This window comes from Melanerpes formicivorus, unplaced genomic scaffold, assembly GCF_026170545.1.
Source record: "Melanerpes formicivorus ecotype bairdi unplaced genomic scaffold, bMelFor1.0.p_v2 SCAF_61, whole genome shotgun sequence".
In the NCBI taxonomy this organism is placed as follows: domain Eukaryota; kingdom Metazoa; phylum Chordata; class Aves; order Piciformes; family Picidae; genus Melanerpes; species Melanerpes formicivorus.
In genome coordinates, this window is record NW_027142413.1 from 3,273,954 (window position 1) to 3,289,757 (window position 15,804).

General features: G+C 42.1%; 1 protein-coding gene across 2 annotated transcripts in view; it reads right to left on the reverse strand.

Annotated features, from left to right (window-relative positions):
* MARCHF6 (membrane associated ring-CH-type finger 6) overlaps positions 1-10,755 on the reverse strand; it is a 47,984-nt gene extending 37,229 nt beyond the window's left edge. The window contains exons 1-3 of one of the 2 annotated variants that reach the window (XM_068162010.1): positions 10,688-10,755; positions 4,818-4,914; positions 3,863-3,936 (exon numbers count right to left, since the gene is read on the reverse strand). In XM_068162010.1, the coding sequence (XP_068018111.1) occupies positions 3,863-3,936; positions 4,818-4,914; positions 10,688-10,706 (190 nt within the window). In that variant the 5' untranslated portion in view covers positions 10,707-10,755. Of the gene's footprint in view, positions 1-3,862; positions 3,937-4,817; positions 4,918-10,687 lie in introns of both variants that reach the window. The other variant, XM_068162009.1, reaches the window with a different exon arrangement.
* Between the last annotated feature and the right edge of the window lie 5,049 nt (positions 10,756-15,804).

The window sequence follows — 15,804 nt, forward strand, 5'->3', positions numbered from 1 at the left end:
CAGTAAAATATACACAGAATGACTTTTACTTTCAACAGATCTCTTTCATACCATGCAGCATTTCTTCTATGGCCACTCCTATTACAGAACATAATGCAAAGCTCTCAAGTCTGTGTAGAGATTTCCAAAACAGTAAGTTTTCTTGAATTTTAAATTAAAGACCTATACATTACATAAACCTGTCCCTAGTCAAACGCCAAGACAAACACTGACAGGCCTTTTTGTTTTGCTAACAGCTAGAAAGCGTGTACCTCTAATCACTTCACACAACTGCCTGAAAGGAGGGAGTAGCAAGGTTGGTGTCAGTCTCTTCTCCATAGTATCAAGTGATAGGATGAGTGGAAATGACCCCGAGTTGGACCAGGGAAGGTTTAGATTGGATAAGAAAAAAGAGTTACTGGAGTAGGCTTCCCAGGGCGGTGGTTGACTACCCCTAGCAGTCTTTAAAAGAGGCACAGATGTAGTGCTTACAGATATGATTTAGTACCAACCTTCATAGCATCAGATAGTGGCTGGGCTTGATCTTAAAAGTTTTTTTCCAACCAAAACAATTCTATGATTTCCTTAGCTTCTACACACACATGGATGCAAAGAAGTGCTACTGCACAGAATCGATAACAGGTCTGAATAACGACGAAAAACTACAGTTAGGAGCTGCATAAAGTCACTGCTGCTGGGATGTTTAACAGTCACGTTGGAAACAGCTGAGCTCAAAGGTTAACACAATCAATGGACTATTTTTGAAAACATCAAATACTTTTAACTACACATGGAAACTCAATTTTTATAAAAACTACTAGAGAAATTATTTCTTCCCCTTTGATTTCAGAGTCTGAGAAATACTGCTCCATGCAATCTGCTTTCGTTAATAAATGTCCCTGCTATCTTTCTCTACATCTGTAATTGTCCTTTCACTAATGTTGGAGAGGAAGCCTCTACCACAGACAAAATAAAGTATTTTTTTTTTCCTCTCTAGGGATATTTCTCCAAGTTTCTGTAAAAGGAACTCAAGAACATAGAAAAGCAGTATCAACATGCAGAAGCAGCCAAGAACGTCAAGTGTTTCACGTGCTGAAACAACATCTGGATTACATTTGACACATAGTAACAACAACAAAGTAACTATAAGATAAATAGTACTCCTTTTAAATTTCAAGTGTTCTCAGTTGTCACGTTGTCTGGAATTTGTTGAAAAGGATGAGAAAGTACACTAAGGAAGTGAAGCTGTGAGAACATAGAGTAGTAAATTGAAAGCAGGGGACAAACATTTAGTCATTGTCAACCAATCTACAGTTCCCTTATTACAGAAACAGATTTGGTATATGATTTGATAGCACCGGAGAAAATGCCAGCTGAAAAACTTAATAGCTCACACTAAACAAAGATCCTGGAAAATTACAAGGGGAGACAAGCAAACCTTTGTTAAGGGTGCTAAAAGAATACCTACCTTGTGCATAATTGTCACACATTTATGGTATCACTTGAACAAAATTAAAATCATTTGAGGTTTATTTTTTCATTAAAAAAATGACCAACTACAACAGAGGCTACAAGAAAAACATTAACTTTGTGTTAAGAATTTATTTGTTAGAGGGAATTTGGGAGGTTTAAAGTTGCTTTTTAAAATGCTCATGCTCCTTTCAGGAATTACTTCACACTCAAGAGAGGCTTGTGAAAAAGGATGCCCATCCTAACTCAGTAAAGCTGAAGTTGTTATAAATGTTAGCACCCCTACAAACTCATTTTTTAAAAGGCTTCAGGATCATAACTGAGCATTTAAACACACACAAAATGTAGCTACTACTCAGGGAAGACAAGCTACATCTGCCAAATTTCAAGAATGTGATGATTATTTTCTGGTTTCTGCAGCCAGGGGGGAGGGATGGGGGACAACTGTAGTTTTCACTCTACTCTACCCCTCTTCAAAATATATAAAGCTTCTACCACTAGAAGCTTTCTAATGTGATAAGATAAAGCCTATGTCCTATAACATTTGAGTGAGTGAAATGCAAAAACTCCTAGCATGACAGGAAGTCTTTATGTGCAAGCACAGTGCAACACTAATGCCTGCTGGCAGTGGTTTTTATAGCTCATGCCCCCACTTGTGTCTCTCACCTACTGCCATTTTCTCTCCATATTCCACCTCCTTTTATCCACTCCCCACTACCACTGCAAGGCCTGAGACTTTGACCTCAGTGACCCTGTTCTACATCCCCTTCACTCCCTTTCACACGCTCATCCTCATCCTACCTCCATCCCTTAATTCCTATCTCAGTAGTTTTTCCTAACTCAGTTTTAGAAGTGGGTTTCCAGCATTATTTACCACTGTTCATCCCAATTTAAAACAACACCTTTCTACCAGAGGACAATTCAACATTTTTTTTCTATTACAGCACGGAATTCAAGCAGACTTTGGCTATGGACTACTGTGTTACAGTATGTCAAAAGGAACAGTTAAAAATACATAGTCCATTCTATCTCTCAGTAAAATTTTAATACTTCGAATGACATGCCAGACAACTGGGCTCTCGTTTTAGTACAGATAATTTTTGAATAAGATTAAAGATGCAAAATTTTGGAACTTGATAAATTGTTACTACAAACAACATGCAATTACAAAAGGGTACTTTTGGCAGAAGTTACTTAAAAATACAAATATATAATTTAGTAATTTACAGTTATGTCAGAGTGATCCTCATTTTTCTTTGCCTTGATATCTATGAACCAAGAACACTTTCACATTAAGATGAATATGCTAGTCACATCTGGAAGGTTTTAAAATGATCAAAAATGTATCAAGGTTTATGGATGGATTAAAACAACTTAGTGCCTGTCCACTGAGGCACAGAAACTAATTATGTACATGCATTTATTCAACTACATCCCATGCTGAATTAGCTTATCTGAAAGAGCTTTAAACCTGGCACAGTTATAGGCCACATCCAACTTTGGTTTAGAAGACTAACATATATATTAATCCCATCTCTGCCTCATCATTCTCACTCCAGCATGTGTGACACTTTTCCAGCTCCTATAAGCAGATGCAGCTGCCAAATCGTACATAGGTATTACCTTTCAAGTACCAATGGGTAAGATATACTAAGGAAACTGAGTGGAAGGCATGAAGGAAGCAATGAAGACATACTAGGTGTAGAGGGCTGGAATAATCTGTGCTAGGTACCTGACATGCTATTGCTGTGTGCTGCCTGGCCGAAAAAGGAACCTCACTTATCTCTACTACTATAGGTTAAAATCTAATTAAGAATCCTATGGGAACTATATAAAGATCCACCTTCAGCACAGGATGCCTAACTGATTTAGTTGAATCTAACATAAAAGGCAATGTAATAATGGGTAGTTATTGTAACCTTGATTGAAATGCAACCATCACCAATCTATTAATTGCATTACCAAGACTATTTGAACCGAAGGTGACTTAAGCAATGTAGTAGTGTTGCAGGTGGAGAGTTTGAAGGCAACTAAAAACTGGTTTCCAAATTCAAATTTGGTTGTGGTTTCACCTTAACATTCAGAATTCCAGATGCTTAAATTTATCACTGATGCTGAAAACATGCTCTAATGTCAGCAACAAAAGAATGGGATTGAGAGAGTCAGAAAAGATACAAAATAATAATTATTTTTTTGGCTCATGAAATTATGAAGGAACCAGATTATCCATGGGTTAAACAATTCACACAGGCTGCAATAATATGCAAAAGAACTGCAATTCAAACAAGAATTCAGAAGTTAAAACACAAGTTTGGGTCTATCATGCTGGATGAAAAAGTAATCATTTCATACATACTAAGAGGCAAAAAAGAAAAGTAATTCTGAAAAAATAGTAGCAGGAAAACATACTTACTTGGTGTGAAAGCAAATCTGTGCTTACATAATTCACAGTATTCTTTTCTGCTATGTTTAAGCCACTGAACTAAGCTGCAATAAAAAGCGATCACATTAATACATGCAACTACATCTCTCCACCTTTTCTCACCATTAAGTAAAACACAGCAATTGCCTGTTTTTAAGTATAAATGAGCAGTATTGGTACTATCAAGCAGGATTTAAAATAATATCTTTACTAAGCTCATTCAGGCCATGAAGCTTCAGAAAGTAAGAAAAAGTATGCTGATTGTGAGTTATGGCCACTCTTTAATTGCATCACTTACATTCTTCAACTATGTTACTGAAAAAGCAACCTCAATGCACAAATCCTGGCAGGGATGTCCATGAGTGACACTAATTATTATATAAATATGTCAAGATATGACACGATATAGGGACACATGTAAGATACAGAACTGCTGTACTTGTGAAAGAATGGCTATTAAAATACTGCAAATACAAATGCCTGCTATAGATCAGAATTACACTTTTCACTTATTTCCCTGATGAAACATACACTTCAAAATTACCTAAAAATACAAGGGTTAGATATTCTTCTTATTCATATATTATGTTCATTTGCCATTCAAGTGGGGGGGAAGGGGAGTGCCAACATACTGATTTTTCTGCTTAGTTTTCATAAAGTTGACATATGAGCAGAACTGTAAACAGCAGAACTGTCTAAGAACAGTCTTAAACAAAACCAATTACCAGTGCTTTATTTTCATAAACAGCCACCAAATTCTTTGTGAACTGTAACGAAACATCATGCAAAACCCATCAAAACTCCTAACACATTTCTATTGAAAATTGGATTGTCTCACTAGCTAACCTGAAGACTTGGAAAGCATTGCTTTTAGAAACACGTTAATGTGTTCTATAAAATAATCCCAATATTACACCCTCCCTCCCCCATTGAACACAGAACTCACCATTCCTGGTGAATAAATTTAATACTGCCAGTGCACACACATGGATGATAGAGCGGTTTCTCAGGAGTTCCTTCAGACCGACAGACTCTGCATATGTCTGCTGACAAGAACATTAGATCATTACAAAGTTACAAGACAAAACATACAATCAAATCCTAGAAACTTTGCCACATAGCAAAATAAAGGTAGAATAGAATAGAATAGACCAGGTTGGAAGAGACCATCAAGATCATTGCGTCCAACCCATCATCCAACATCACCTAATCAACTAACCCATGCCACCAAGCACCCTGTCAAGTCTCCTCCTGAACACCTCCAATGATGGTGACTCCACCACCTCCCTGGGCAGCACATTCCAATGGGCAATCACTCTCTCTGTGAAGAATTTCTTCCTAACATTGAGTCTGAATCTCCCCTGGTGCAGCCTGAGACTGTGTCCTCTTGTTCTGGTACTGGTTGCCTGGGAGAAGAGACCAGCTCCCACCTGTCTACAACCTCCCTTCAGGTGGTTGTAGAAAGCAATAAGGTCTCCCCTGAGCCTCATCTTCTCCAGGCTAAACAACCCCAGCTCCCTCAGCCTCCCTTCATAGGGCTTGTGTTCCAAACCCCTCACCAACTTTGTTGCCCTTCTCTGGACATGTTCCAGAAAGTCAACATCTTTCCTAAACTGAGGGGCCCAGAACTGGACACAGTACTCAAGGTGTAGCCTAACCAGTGCAGTGTACAGGGGCAGAATAATGTCCCTGCTCCTCCTGGCCACACTGTTCTTGATGCAAGCCAGGATGCCATTTGCTCTCTTGGCTGCCTGGGCACACTGCAGGCTCATGTTCAGCCTGCCATCAACCAGCACCCCCAGGTCCCTCTCTGCCTGGCCGCTCTCCAGCCACTCTGACCCCAGCCTGTAGTACTGCATGGGGTTGCTGTGGCCAATGTGCAAGACCTGGCACTTGGATGTGAATAAACTGTAAGAGGATGAAAGATAGATTTTGTCTCATGCAAGATATGAAGACTGAGAGATCGCCAGAAAAAGCAAAAAATGTTATCTGCCTGACCCTATTATAAACCTGTCTAAACATGTCTTAATTGCATTTAAGACTTCCAGCAAATAGACACTGTCAAACCATACGGTGCTCTTTGCCAAAAGAGTTATCGCTAAAAGCACATCGAGATTAAGGATAATCTTCCTGGAAGTGGAGACTCTGAGACAGAAAAACTTCATCTGAGCTCTGAACAAGTTAAACAAAGACTGAGAAGAAGAGATTTGTGTTTAACAATGATTTAAGTATGCCACTTGCTGCTGCTGAAAATAATATGGAAGTTCCTCAGTGCTCTTGATGAAAAAGAAAAAAAATAATTAAGAACCCCCAAACAAACACAAATAGGTATCTTTTGAGTCCATTACCCAAGTTGAACACAGCCATCCATTCAGTAATCTACAGACCAGTCACAAGAAGACAGACATTTTCTATTTCTTACTCTGCAGTTTCAATTTCAGAAGGTCCCATATCATGTTTATTCCCTACTTTTGACATTTTCTTACAACTACAGATTGCAATACGTTTTGTGGATAAATAAATAAGTGTAAGCCTCTCTTTCTAAAGGACAGCTGTCTATTTTAACACCACTTAGTTATCCTGAACACTTAAACACACAATAATAAGTAAACAACAAGTATTTTATTTGCATATTGACAGATGCATAACTTCCCTTCATTCCTTTACCTCTATTAAAGAAATAAACATAAATCTTCTATTAAAATGAACATTTTAAGTTCAGCATTTCCTTTTTTGTTAGTTATTTTCTCTATCAACCACTATTCAGCAAATGTGCAAGACCATAACAGATTAGAGGTATTTGTTAGAAAAATACCAACTTAGAGTACTGACATAAGAATACTGAGAATAAGCACTTTAGAATCTGAATCACCCATCTTTGTTCTTGGTTGAAATCTCTGAAATGTAATGGCTTCCTACCAAAAGTTTCAAAAGGTGCCAAACTTTAGTGTTTTCCACAAAGAAGTCACAATATGACCTTACCTGGTTTTCACACAGTATTAGAACAGTTATGCACATAAGCATAAGAATTCAAGCAATTCCAAAAGGGGAAAACCCAACAAAATGTATTTCTATCTATAAAAGATATCTGAATTCTTATATGCAGGCTGAAACCCTAGAATTAACAGAAACGTGTATTCAATACTGCATCAATGCTGCATAAAGAGTACTTCTGTCACAGCACTATCAAGTAACTATGCATTGCTGCAAACATCAGGAGCCCCTGGTTTCTCTGCCAACAAGAACAACCAGAATTGCTACTTCACCGAACAAATGATTCTTTTATCATAGAGACTATTTCCAGGTGGTTACACTAGACAGGTCTCGTCGGAGAGGCAGGACCTACCCACTAGCTGTGGCATGCTCACCTTCCTCCAGCATTCTTTCAAACAGACCTATTTTACCATAGTAAGTTGACAACTTTGTACACTGGATCAAGTGATAGATGTGAAAGGGCTACTTTAAGAATGCTCTCTGGCATCAAAGAAGGCAAGTTAAAAGCACACTGTTCTATAGCCCTCTGAACCCAGTCTTTAATGGTTGTCTTTCACAGCACACTCTTCACTTACTCTCAAGACTGCTGGGGAAAAAATACAACTTGCTTTACTGAAAGCAAGTGTATTCTCTATTTGGAAAAGGATTTCCTCTGTTTGATAATTAAAGTAAGTTAAACCTAAATGTTATCTTTTCAAAGGTTAGAAGAATTTATAGGTATTCTCACTTGCTTTATAAATCCAAATAAATATGTTATGAGTTTAATAACCTGGACCCTTGAAACAGCTGATAACTTCAAATCAGTAAAACTTGCCAAGGATCAACCTGTAAAGCCATGCATTTTATGACCTGCTGTCAGGTTTAGAGGCAATTCAGCTGTGTAATAGACACTGCTTTTCTATTTGCACACACACACTTTGTATCCTGTTCTTCATGCACGAGTTCTGGAAAAAAGCAGGTAATACAGTTCTTTTGTTCTCTCAGATAATGATTCTCTGCTTATTCTCTAACTGAATGTTCATCACTATGATGTGTAAAAGTGAAGATATTATTCAACAATAAACTGATTTAACTTGAAAGAAACAGAAGCACCTCTCAGCTGCAAAATCCGGTATCTGGTGCTATCACAGAAACGCAGAAGCCATCACTTAGGTCTGACTGTTATTACCCTAACTGCCTTCCCTATCTGAGCTGTCACAATCCAGTTAAGTTTTCTAGCTCCACAACACAATTCGGTCAGGCACAGAACCTATCAGAAACACAATGGCTATAACACTATCAGTAGACTGTTAGAAAAGTTCATCTGAGGTTTTGTAGCAGACGTTCAGGCCAAAATAACATTCCAAGTGTTTGCGTGTGTGTCTGTATAAACCAGGAAAGTCCACATTTCAAATGTAAAGTTTAACAGAAAAGTTTAGTTAAAGGAGACCGTGCCTGAAGATGTAACTAACAGATACTTCTTTCTCCTCCTGATCTCTCTGTTCACTTACTCAAGTCCTGCAAAAGCAGGTATGATCAAAGATTACTGCTGTTTACAGTCTGTAAAAAATGATCAACCATGCTGTCTGCACTAAACCCACTAAGACAGATTTACCAGCTACCAGCTGGTCATTTACCAACACACATTTCACTGTTTGCAACAGTTCAGGTTTCCAGGGCAGAGACCAAGCAGTAAGTTTCACTTGGATAATTTCTTCTGTTAAAGTAATTGCTGATTTACAGAGGCATGACAGAGTGGCAGCAAAGTTTTAAGATTTGTCAGGCATGCAAAACCAGTAATATTTTGATAAACTATCTATGCTCACAAGCACTAAAGATGCCTACAGCATAACCCCAGGGCCACTCTACAAAGGTCTCTTATTCCATCTGGCCTGTCATGCTTTTCTAGACTTTTTTTTCCTTTTTGATCCTTTCAAGATGGAAAATCAAGAGCCACTAGATAAACAGCTACAATCAAAATGATGCCAAAGTTACAAAAGCCAAAACATAAGAAACTTTCCTTGTCTGTCTCACTACTCCAATATTCATTTGCAGTTATTGCTTACAATGACAAAGCCCAAATACTGCAAGAAACGTAGTACAACACACATCTTTTGTTTATTTTTGTTTATGCTACTGTGATGGAGTGATGATTTGTGTCAATTAGATGATTTTGATTAAAGCAGGAGCATGAATGGCGAAATGAGGGATCAGACACTGGGAAATGACATATGTAACTAGAGTAAGAATTTTTTCAGGCTTTATTATAACCAGCTGTGTATGATTAACTTGATTTGCTTTAATATACAGCAAGTTTTTTTAGGTTTTATTATAACCTGTTGTTTATAATGAATTTGCTTTAATATTTGTATACAAAGACCTTAGTGAAATGTTAGGAACTAACAGCTAATAGTTGGAATAAAAATAAGACTATGAAACAATAAGTTGTTCAAGGATGGGAAAGGAGGAGAGTTCGCTACAGAAGATGTGAACACACGAGAGAGTTGTGAGAACCAACCCAACCACAAGGGTCTGCATGTAACCCACCAGCGGGTGCTGACCAGAGGATTACATCATTGAAAGACCACCAGAAGGGTGAACTAATTTAAATAAACCCACCTTTACATGCATCTGTATTAGGAATAGAATATTTAAGGGGCATTAGATCGTGTTTGGTGTGCATTGTTGGTGGGGTGCAGATGCCCCCACACACCCAGCACTGTTTGCTTGTCTGTTATTACCTTAAAATTGCTCTTTTCAAATTAAAATTATATTTAATAGACTTCAATTGGCTTTGTAATTAATAGCGCTACGATATGAAGTCATGGCTTAGACAAGTTCTGCATTATCAGCTTGAACCACAGCGTTCCTCAACATTCTTTAAGCAGAGCAAAAGTGCTCACAAAACATACCCACATTCGATCTTAAGCAAATACCCTTACAAATGGAAACCACTCATTAAAAATCATGACTGATCTCTTTGACAACTTCCTTTTACAACTGAGGTGAGTTACTATGTGTTAGTCTCTTGTAGAAGAAACAGAGAAACATGTCAGTTCCTGCACACTTTCACAATTTCCTATTTTCAGACAGATTTTCCAGCACACAAAGTTAACCTTGAAAAAGCAGCGGCCCCAGCAAAAGCTGCTGTTACAATGCAGCCGAAAGCCTACATTTAAAATTCCCTAAGTTACGGGACAGGTATGACAGCTTCCCCCGGCCAAGCCAAGACGGGACCCGGGGAGGATTCGCACGGCTCCGTGTCCCCTCCTCACGGCCTCTGACGTTGCCCGGCGTACCAGCCCCGGCTTTCAGCGACGGGGTTTCTTTTCACGAAAACTCGCATTCGTCCCCGACCCCCTCACTCCCCACATCGCAAAGCCCCAGCCGGAAAAGAACGCAGCCAGAGGAGGCGTCCGGCGGCGCCCGCTGCCGAGGCGACCGGGCCGAGCCCCGGTAAGGGCCGGTCCTGCGCCCGGGTGTTACCGCAGCGCCGCCCTCCCCTGCCCGCCCCCGGCAGCTCTCGGCTCCCAGCGGCCGCGGTTATGTAAGGGGCGCCCGCGTGCGCACCCGACGGCTCGCGAGCCACCCCAAACCTCCCCCGCCCCCAGGCAGGCTAGCGGCCCCGGCGAAGGGAGAGGGCGGGGGACCGGGGGCACCGGCCCGGGCACCCAGACCCGGTACACGAAGCTCTCCCGAGCGTAAACAGCACCCGGCCCGCCTGGCGGCTCCTGGCCCAGGAACGCTCTCCTCTTACTTCGAAGCAGCACAGACAGAGCCCCAGCTCAGGCGAGGGAAAGGGCGGGAGGGGGACTAGCAACGGGCACGGAAGGAGCGCAGTACCTTCCTCGGCGGTCTCCATCTTGCCTGGCTGACGCAGCGCCGGTCGAGCGGGTGGTGTGAGCGCGGGGGGCGGGGCCGCACGGGTAAGCGGTGCGGGCACCGGCGAGACTGAGCCACGCGCTGGCGGGGCTAGAGCGGCGCTCTCGCCGCTGGCGCCGCCTGGCGGCGCTGGGAGGCCCGGGAGGCCCGGAATGCGGGTCGGTGGGCAGGGGCGGCTTACGCCGGGGCTGCGGCGGGACGGCCTGCCGGGCCGGGTCGCCCGGCCTCCCGGCCGACAGTTTTTGCGTGTCTCCCTCTTCGGCAGCTCCTGGCCCTGTTTCTGCGGGCCGGAGCGAGCCGGAGGGCAGTCAGCACGTCGAAGGGGGAGCGGGACGGGGCGATTGGTGGCCGTGGAAACGCGAGCCGCGGTGGAGGGACACGTTCGAACTGTCCCTTACAGACCATGGAAGTCAAACAAAACACAGCTGTACGCCATTCCAAATTCTGCCCTAAGCAAACAGAAACACCGCATTCATACTCGAAGCAGGGCAAGCTTTCGGCAGCGACAGCGTTTGAAGGATCCGGAGCGTGCGGACCATGGGCTTAACCGCGGCCCTGCAACCAAGCCTCCGCTGAGGGGGGCTCTGCTTCCCTGTGCCCTGCTTCCGAAGCCCTTCTCCCTACACTGGCGTTTCCAGCGGAGCGCTACGGTGATACACACACACACACGAATCTCTTGTAGCTTGGCTGTTGATGTTTTCAAGCCTTGCTGGCCTGAGTGGCTGAGACAGTATGTGACAACTTTGTGCTCTTCAGAGACAGTTATCAGATAGTCTCTGGTAAGTCTTCTAGAATCGCATTAAGGAGTTAAATATCAATTTATTTTACTAAGGGGAAAGAGAAATTCCAAGCTGGTGGAATGCAAGTGTGTGTTATTTTGTTTTCCATTGTGACAGCTATTGTAACCCCTCTGGTTGTCAACCGAGTCATAGCAATTTCCATCTGTCTTTACCATATGATCCTTTGTGTTCAACCAGGCATCAAATCCTCTGCAGTAAGCCGTTGTCCATCATGTCAGTGCAGAAGTGACACATACCCAAGTTACTATTCTTCATCAGTTTGGTAATACTGGTGTTCTTCAGGTGAGAAATACCCACATCTTATGTAGCATTCAACTCTTTGTACAGAAGAGGATGTTAGGAGGTTATCATTATTATTAACTTCTGACTGTCATGAAGGTCAAGAATTAGTGCCAGTGGGAGCTGGGAAATAAATTGCTGCTCCAAATGTTATCTGGATAAGGAAAGATGGAAATTTTACAGATGGAAACCCAAGAGAGTAATAGAAGTAAACTCAAATCACAGAAGGTTATGACAAAAGAAAGGGCATTTTTAGAGTGTGCAGGAAGAGCAGCAGAACAAAGGCAAAAATCTTTTGGACATGGATTTATTTTGGTAAAACATTTTGGGTTTGTAACATTTAAATGCTTAGATTTTATTTTTTTTTTTAAGTTCCCTTAAGAGAATGCAAAATAAATATTGCAAAAATTAAAACTATCCAGCATTTATACTATGACATTTCCACATTTTCTCCCATTTTAAAAATAACTTGATGAAAATGTTCCCCTTGCATTTTCAGAGTTAGTTTGGAAGTTTAGAGCGTTAGAAAAGCCAAACACCAAAAGCTACTGCTTTTTGGTTATTTTCTTTAGCTGTATATTTCAAACACATTTATCTTCTTAACCATTCCCCACCCAACTTCTGCCCTAATTCTTTTCCTCATCTCTCCACGTGACTCCCACCACAAAAATGATTCATCTGGTTATGAACAGCAAGTTACAGAAATGTGAAAAGCATCGTGGATTATCTTAAGGAAAACCAAATGGATGCCAGTTGATCTTTAAAAAAACCAGGCAGCATTCGAGTTGACCACGTATCTCATTTCTGAACAACTGATGCACCACTGCTAGGGAGCTGGAGATGTTCCACAGCCAGAGAAGACGTGAAATGTGCTGCCAATGTCAAGCGACTGTTTAGAAGTCCTTCTGTGAACATGTTGGTTCTGTGTCTTTATGTGAAAGTATCCTTAGAGATGACAGGAGTTAGGGATTACCCTCAGTATTTAGGAGGAACACTCTTGTTTCGCCAGAAACCTTTTCCTTGACCTTCCAGAAATTATTGGAGCTTATGACTGCCAAGCAATTTAAATTGAACTCCTCAGGACAGGATTCAGTTCTACTTCATTTAAAATTGTGAGCATTGCTGAAAAAGGGAATGTGTCTCCTGTGGAGAAGGATCCACACAGTCACTAGAGATACTTCCTGTAAAGACAGCTGTGAGTGCCCCTGCTTTTGCTGCACTGACTAGAAGAGAAATACAGGAAGGCTTAGATTTTCTAATGACTTGATGTTACTTTACCTCAAACATTTGTAGCAACAGGAGAAAAGATGTTCAGGGGAAAGTGAGCTGTGGTATAAAGGTCATAGTCATTAAGGTTTGATCGGGTGACCTGTGTTTTATGAGGTTGTCTGATTTCTGTAACTTTACTGTTGCTTGCATGCTGAAAATCTGGGCACAAACTCCAGTTTTTGCCTTTTACCCTGTGGCACTAATGTGCCTGCAGTGTGTACTGCCTGCAATGTAGTGGATGCAGTGAAGAAACAACTTAGTGCTTCTAGTGTCTATAAAGGAGAGTGAAATACTTGTCTCAGTGAAGCAAATTTTCACCTGACATTGAAAACCAAGCACATTTACTATGGAAAATCTATACTTTCTTGGCTTTTCTTTGTGGGTTGATTAAACATTTTATTCTACTAATTTTGTTTTAATGCAGTTATGGTGTCAGATACACCTCTGCCAGGACCTCAGTCTGGTTAAAAGTACTAGTGAAAGAGTCGTCTCACAAGGATGATGTAATACACAGAAATGGCAGTGCATGGTATTTCTTTCTCATTGCCTTGTCCTCAGAGAGCCCTCATTTGGCTTCTGAGAGCAAGCCTGTTTGGAATCTGTCCTTTTCAAAGGAGAACTGGAAAAGTCCCCAGTTTAGAATTAAATATCTACTCTAAAAGGAAGATTCTTCTGAAAGTCTCTGTTTTCTGATTCATTATCAGCTGAACCCTGAGAATACAAACTGCTGTCAGAATCCTGTACCAAATTTTAGCTAGGACTCATATTCAGGGTGGTGAATGGAGTTCCCCTTATCATTATTCCCCCTCTGCCTGGATCCTCAAGTTTTGTTCCTTTCCTCTCTCAGTGATCTTCTACCAAAGAAAGGCAGGGATCTTTGAGGGATTTATTACCTTGTGAGGTGGTGCACTCTCTCTGCTTTTCTATACACAATCCTGGTCCTCCTGGACCAGTTCCTGATACTGCTTGCATGGATAGGCAAGGAGAATTTACACAGTAAATAGCAGAGAGCTCTCTGGAAGGCTCAAACCTCACAGTCACTTCAAGGAAAGCAGAGAGGCTCATGGACAACTCTCTTCTCCTCCTTCAATTTCACTCCCAATGTGGGTAAGCTAAAGCTGGGCAAATAAAGTTTCTCCTTTCTATTAGGGTCCTACTGTGCAGGAGTGTGGGATGAACAGCCAGGAGCTGTACAGAGGAAAAGCATGGTGGAAATGATTATAGTGAATAACATGGGCAAGATGAGTGTGATGAGTTGGGAGGGTTGTATTTGTGAGGGTGGTTGCGAGGAGAAGGGATAAGAGAGAGTGAGGAAGTTAGGAACAGGTAATGTGGGGAGGCCCTTGAAAATTGGAAAAAGGCAAGTGCCACAGCCATCTTCAGTGTGAAGGAGAGCCCAACCTAATCTCAGTCCACAAGAAGATTATGTGCAGTGAAAGACCTTCATGACCACAGAGACCTGGAGACCAGCCGCAGGACCATGGGCAGATCGAAGTAGGTGACAGAGCTCCAGGAGTGCCACATGGGGGCACCTCTGCTCCAGCCCCAGAAGGTAGTTTAGCGGCGTTCATAGGACGGTAGCAAAGGAGCGTTTTGAGCCTGCAGTGGGCCAGCCAGGCAGGGACCATGGTAGTATGTACCAGAATGGGGCCGTCTAGCAACCTGACAGACATGAAATGAGCAGATGCTGGTGTTGGGAAACCTACTGCCTCGAATGCTTAAGCCTACTGCCACCTGCTTAAGCCTATTACCTGAGGGCCCCCAGGGCATTTCCAGGTGTCTGAAGCCTTCAACATCTGAAGTAGCATCCTGCACAGCTGCCCTGTGCTTTGCCAGGACTGGTAGCAGTGGAATGAATGAGTAATTATGGGCTGCTGATCTGCTGTCCAGCCCTAGACTGCTGTACCTTGCTGTATATTCGCAAGAGTAACCCCCAAATCATATCTCACTAATGCCAAATCTCATTGCACGTGCTCAGCTGGGGCTCAAGTTGGCTGGGGAGTAAAATCTGGGAATTTAGTGTTTTTTTCATGTGCCCACAGCTGATGGTATCTGCCTCCATCAGCTGCAGAAAGTCCTACACTCCTTGAACACCAGTGGCAAGCAGCCCTAGGGACTGGCCTGTTCAGGGTGATGTTAAAAGAATATGCTGGGAGTTTCTAACCTTACTCTACTGATGAGGGCCGAGGTAGTCACTATCTCCCTAATGACATTCAATAAACTTTTGGTTCAAATCTAGGAAATTCTGTGCAAAATGCTACTTGCTATAGTGTCCTGTTGACAGTACCAAGCAGTCTAAAGTCAAGAGGAAAGAGAGAGGCTTTACCTTCCCACCAGGAATTAGGCAGAGGGCAGGGACAGAGTGTGGAAGCACTCCAGCACAAACACACCAAATGGTCACTCTTGAGGAACTTGGCCTTAAAGGATCAAATCTAGTTTGTCAGCATGTCAGCACAGTCCTCCTGAGCAGCATGCATGCATGAATCACAGAACTGTCAGGGTTGGAAGAGACCTCAATGATCATCCAGTCCAATCCCCCTGCCATGGGCAGGGACACCTTCCACTAGATCAGATTGCCCAGAGCCACATCCAGCCTGGCCTTAAAAACATCCCGGGATGGGGCTTCCACTACTTCCCTGGGAAACCTGTTCCAGTGTCTCACCACCCTTATGGTGAAGAACTTCTTTCTAACATGTAGTATAAATCTACCCTCCTCTATCTTGGATCCAT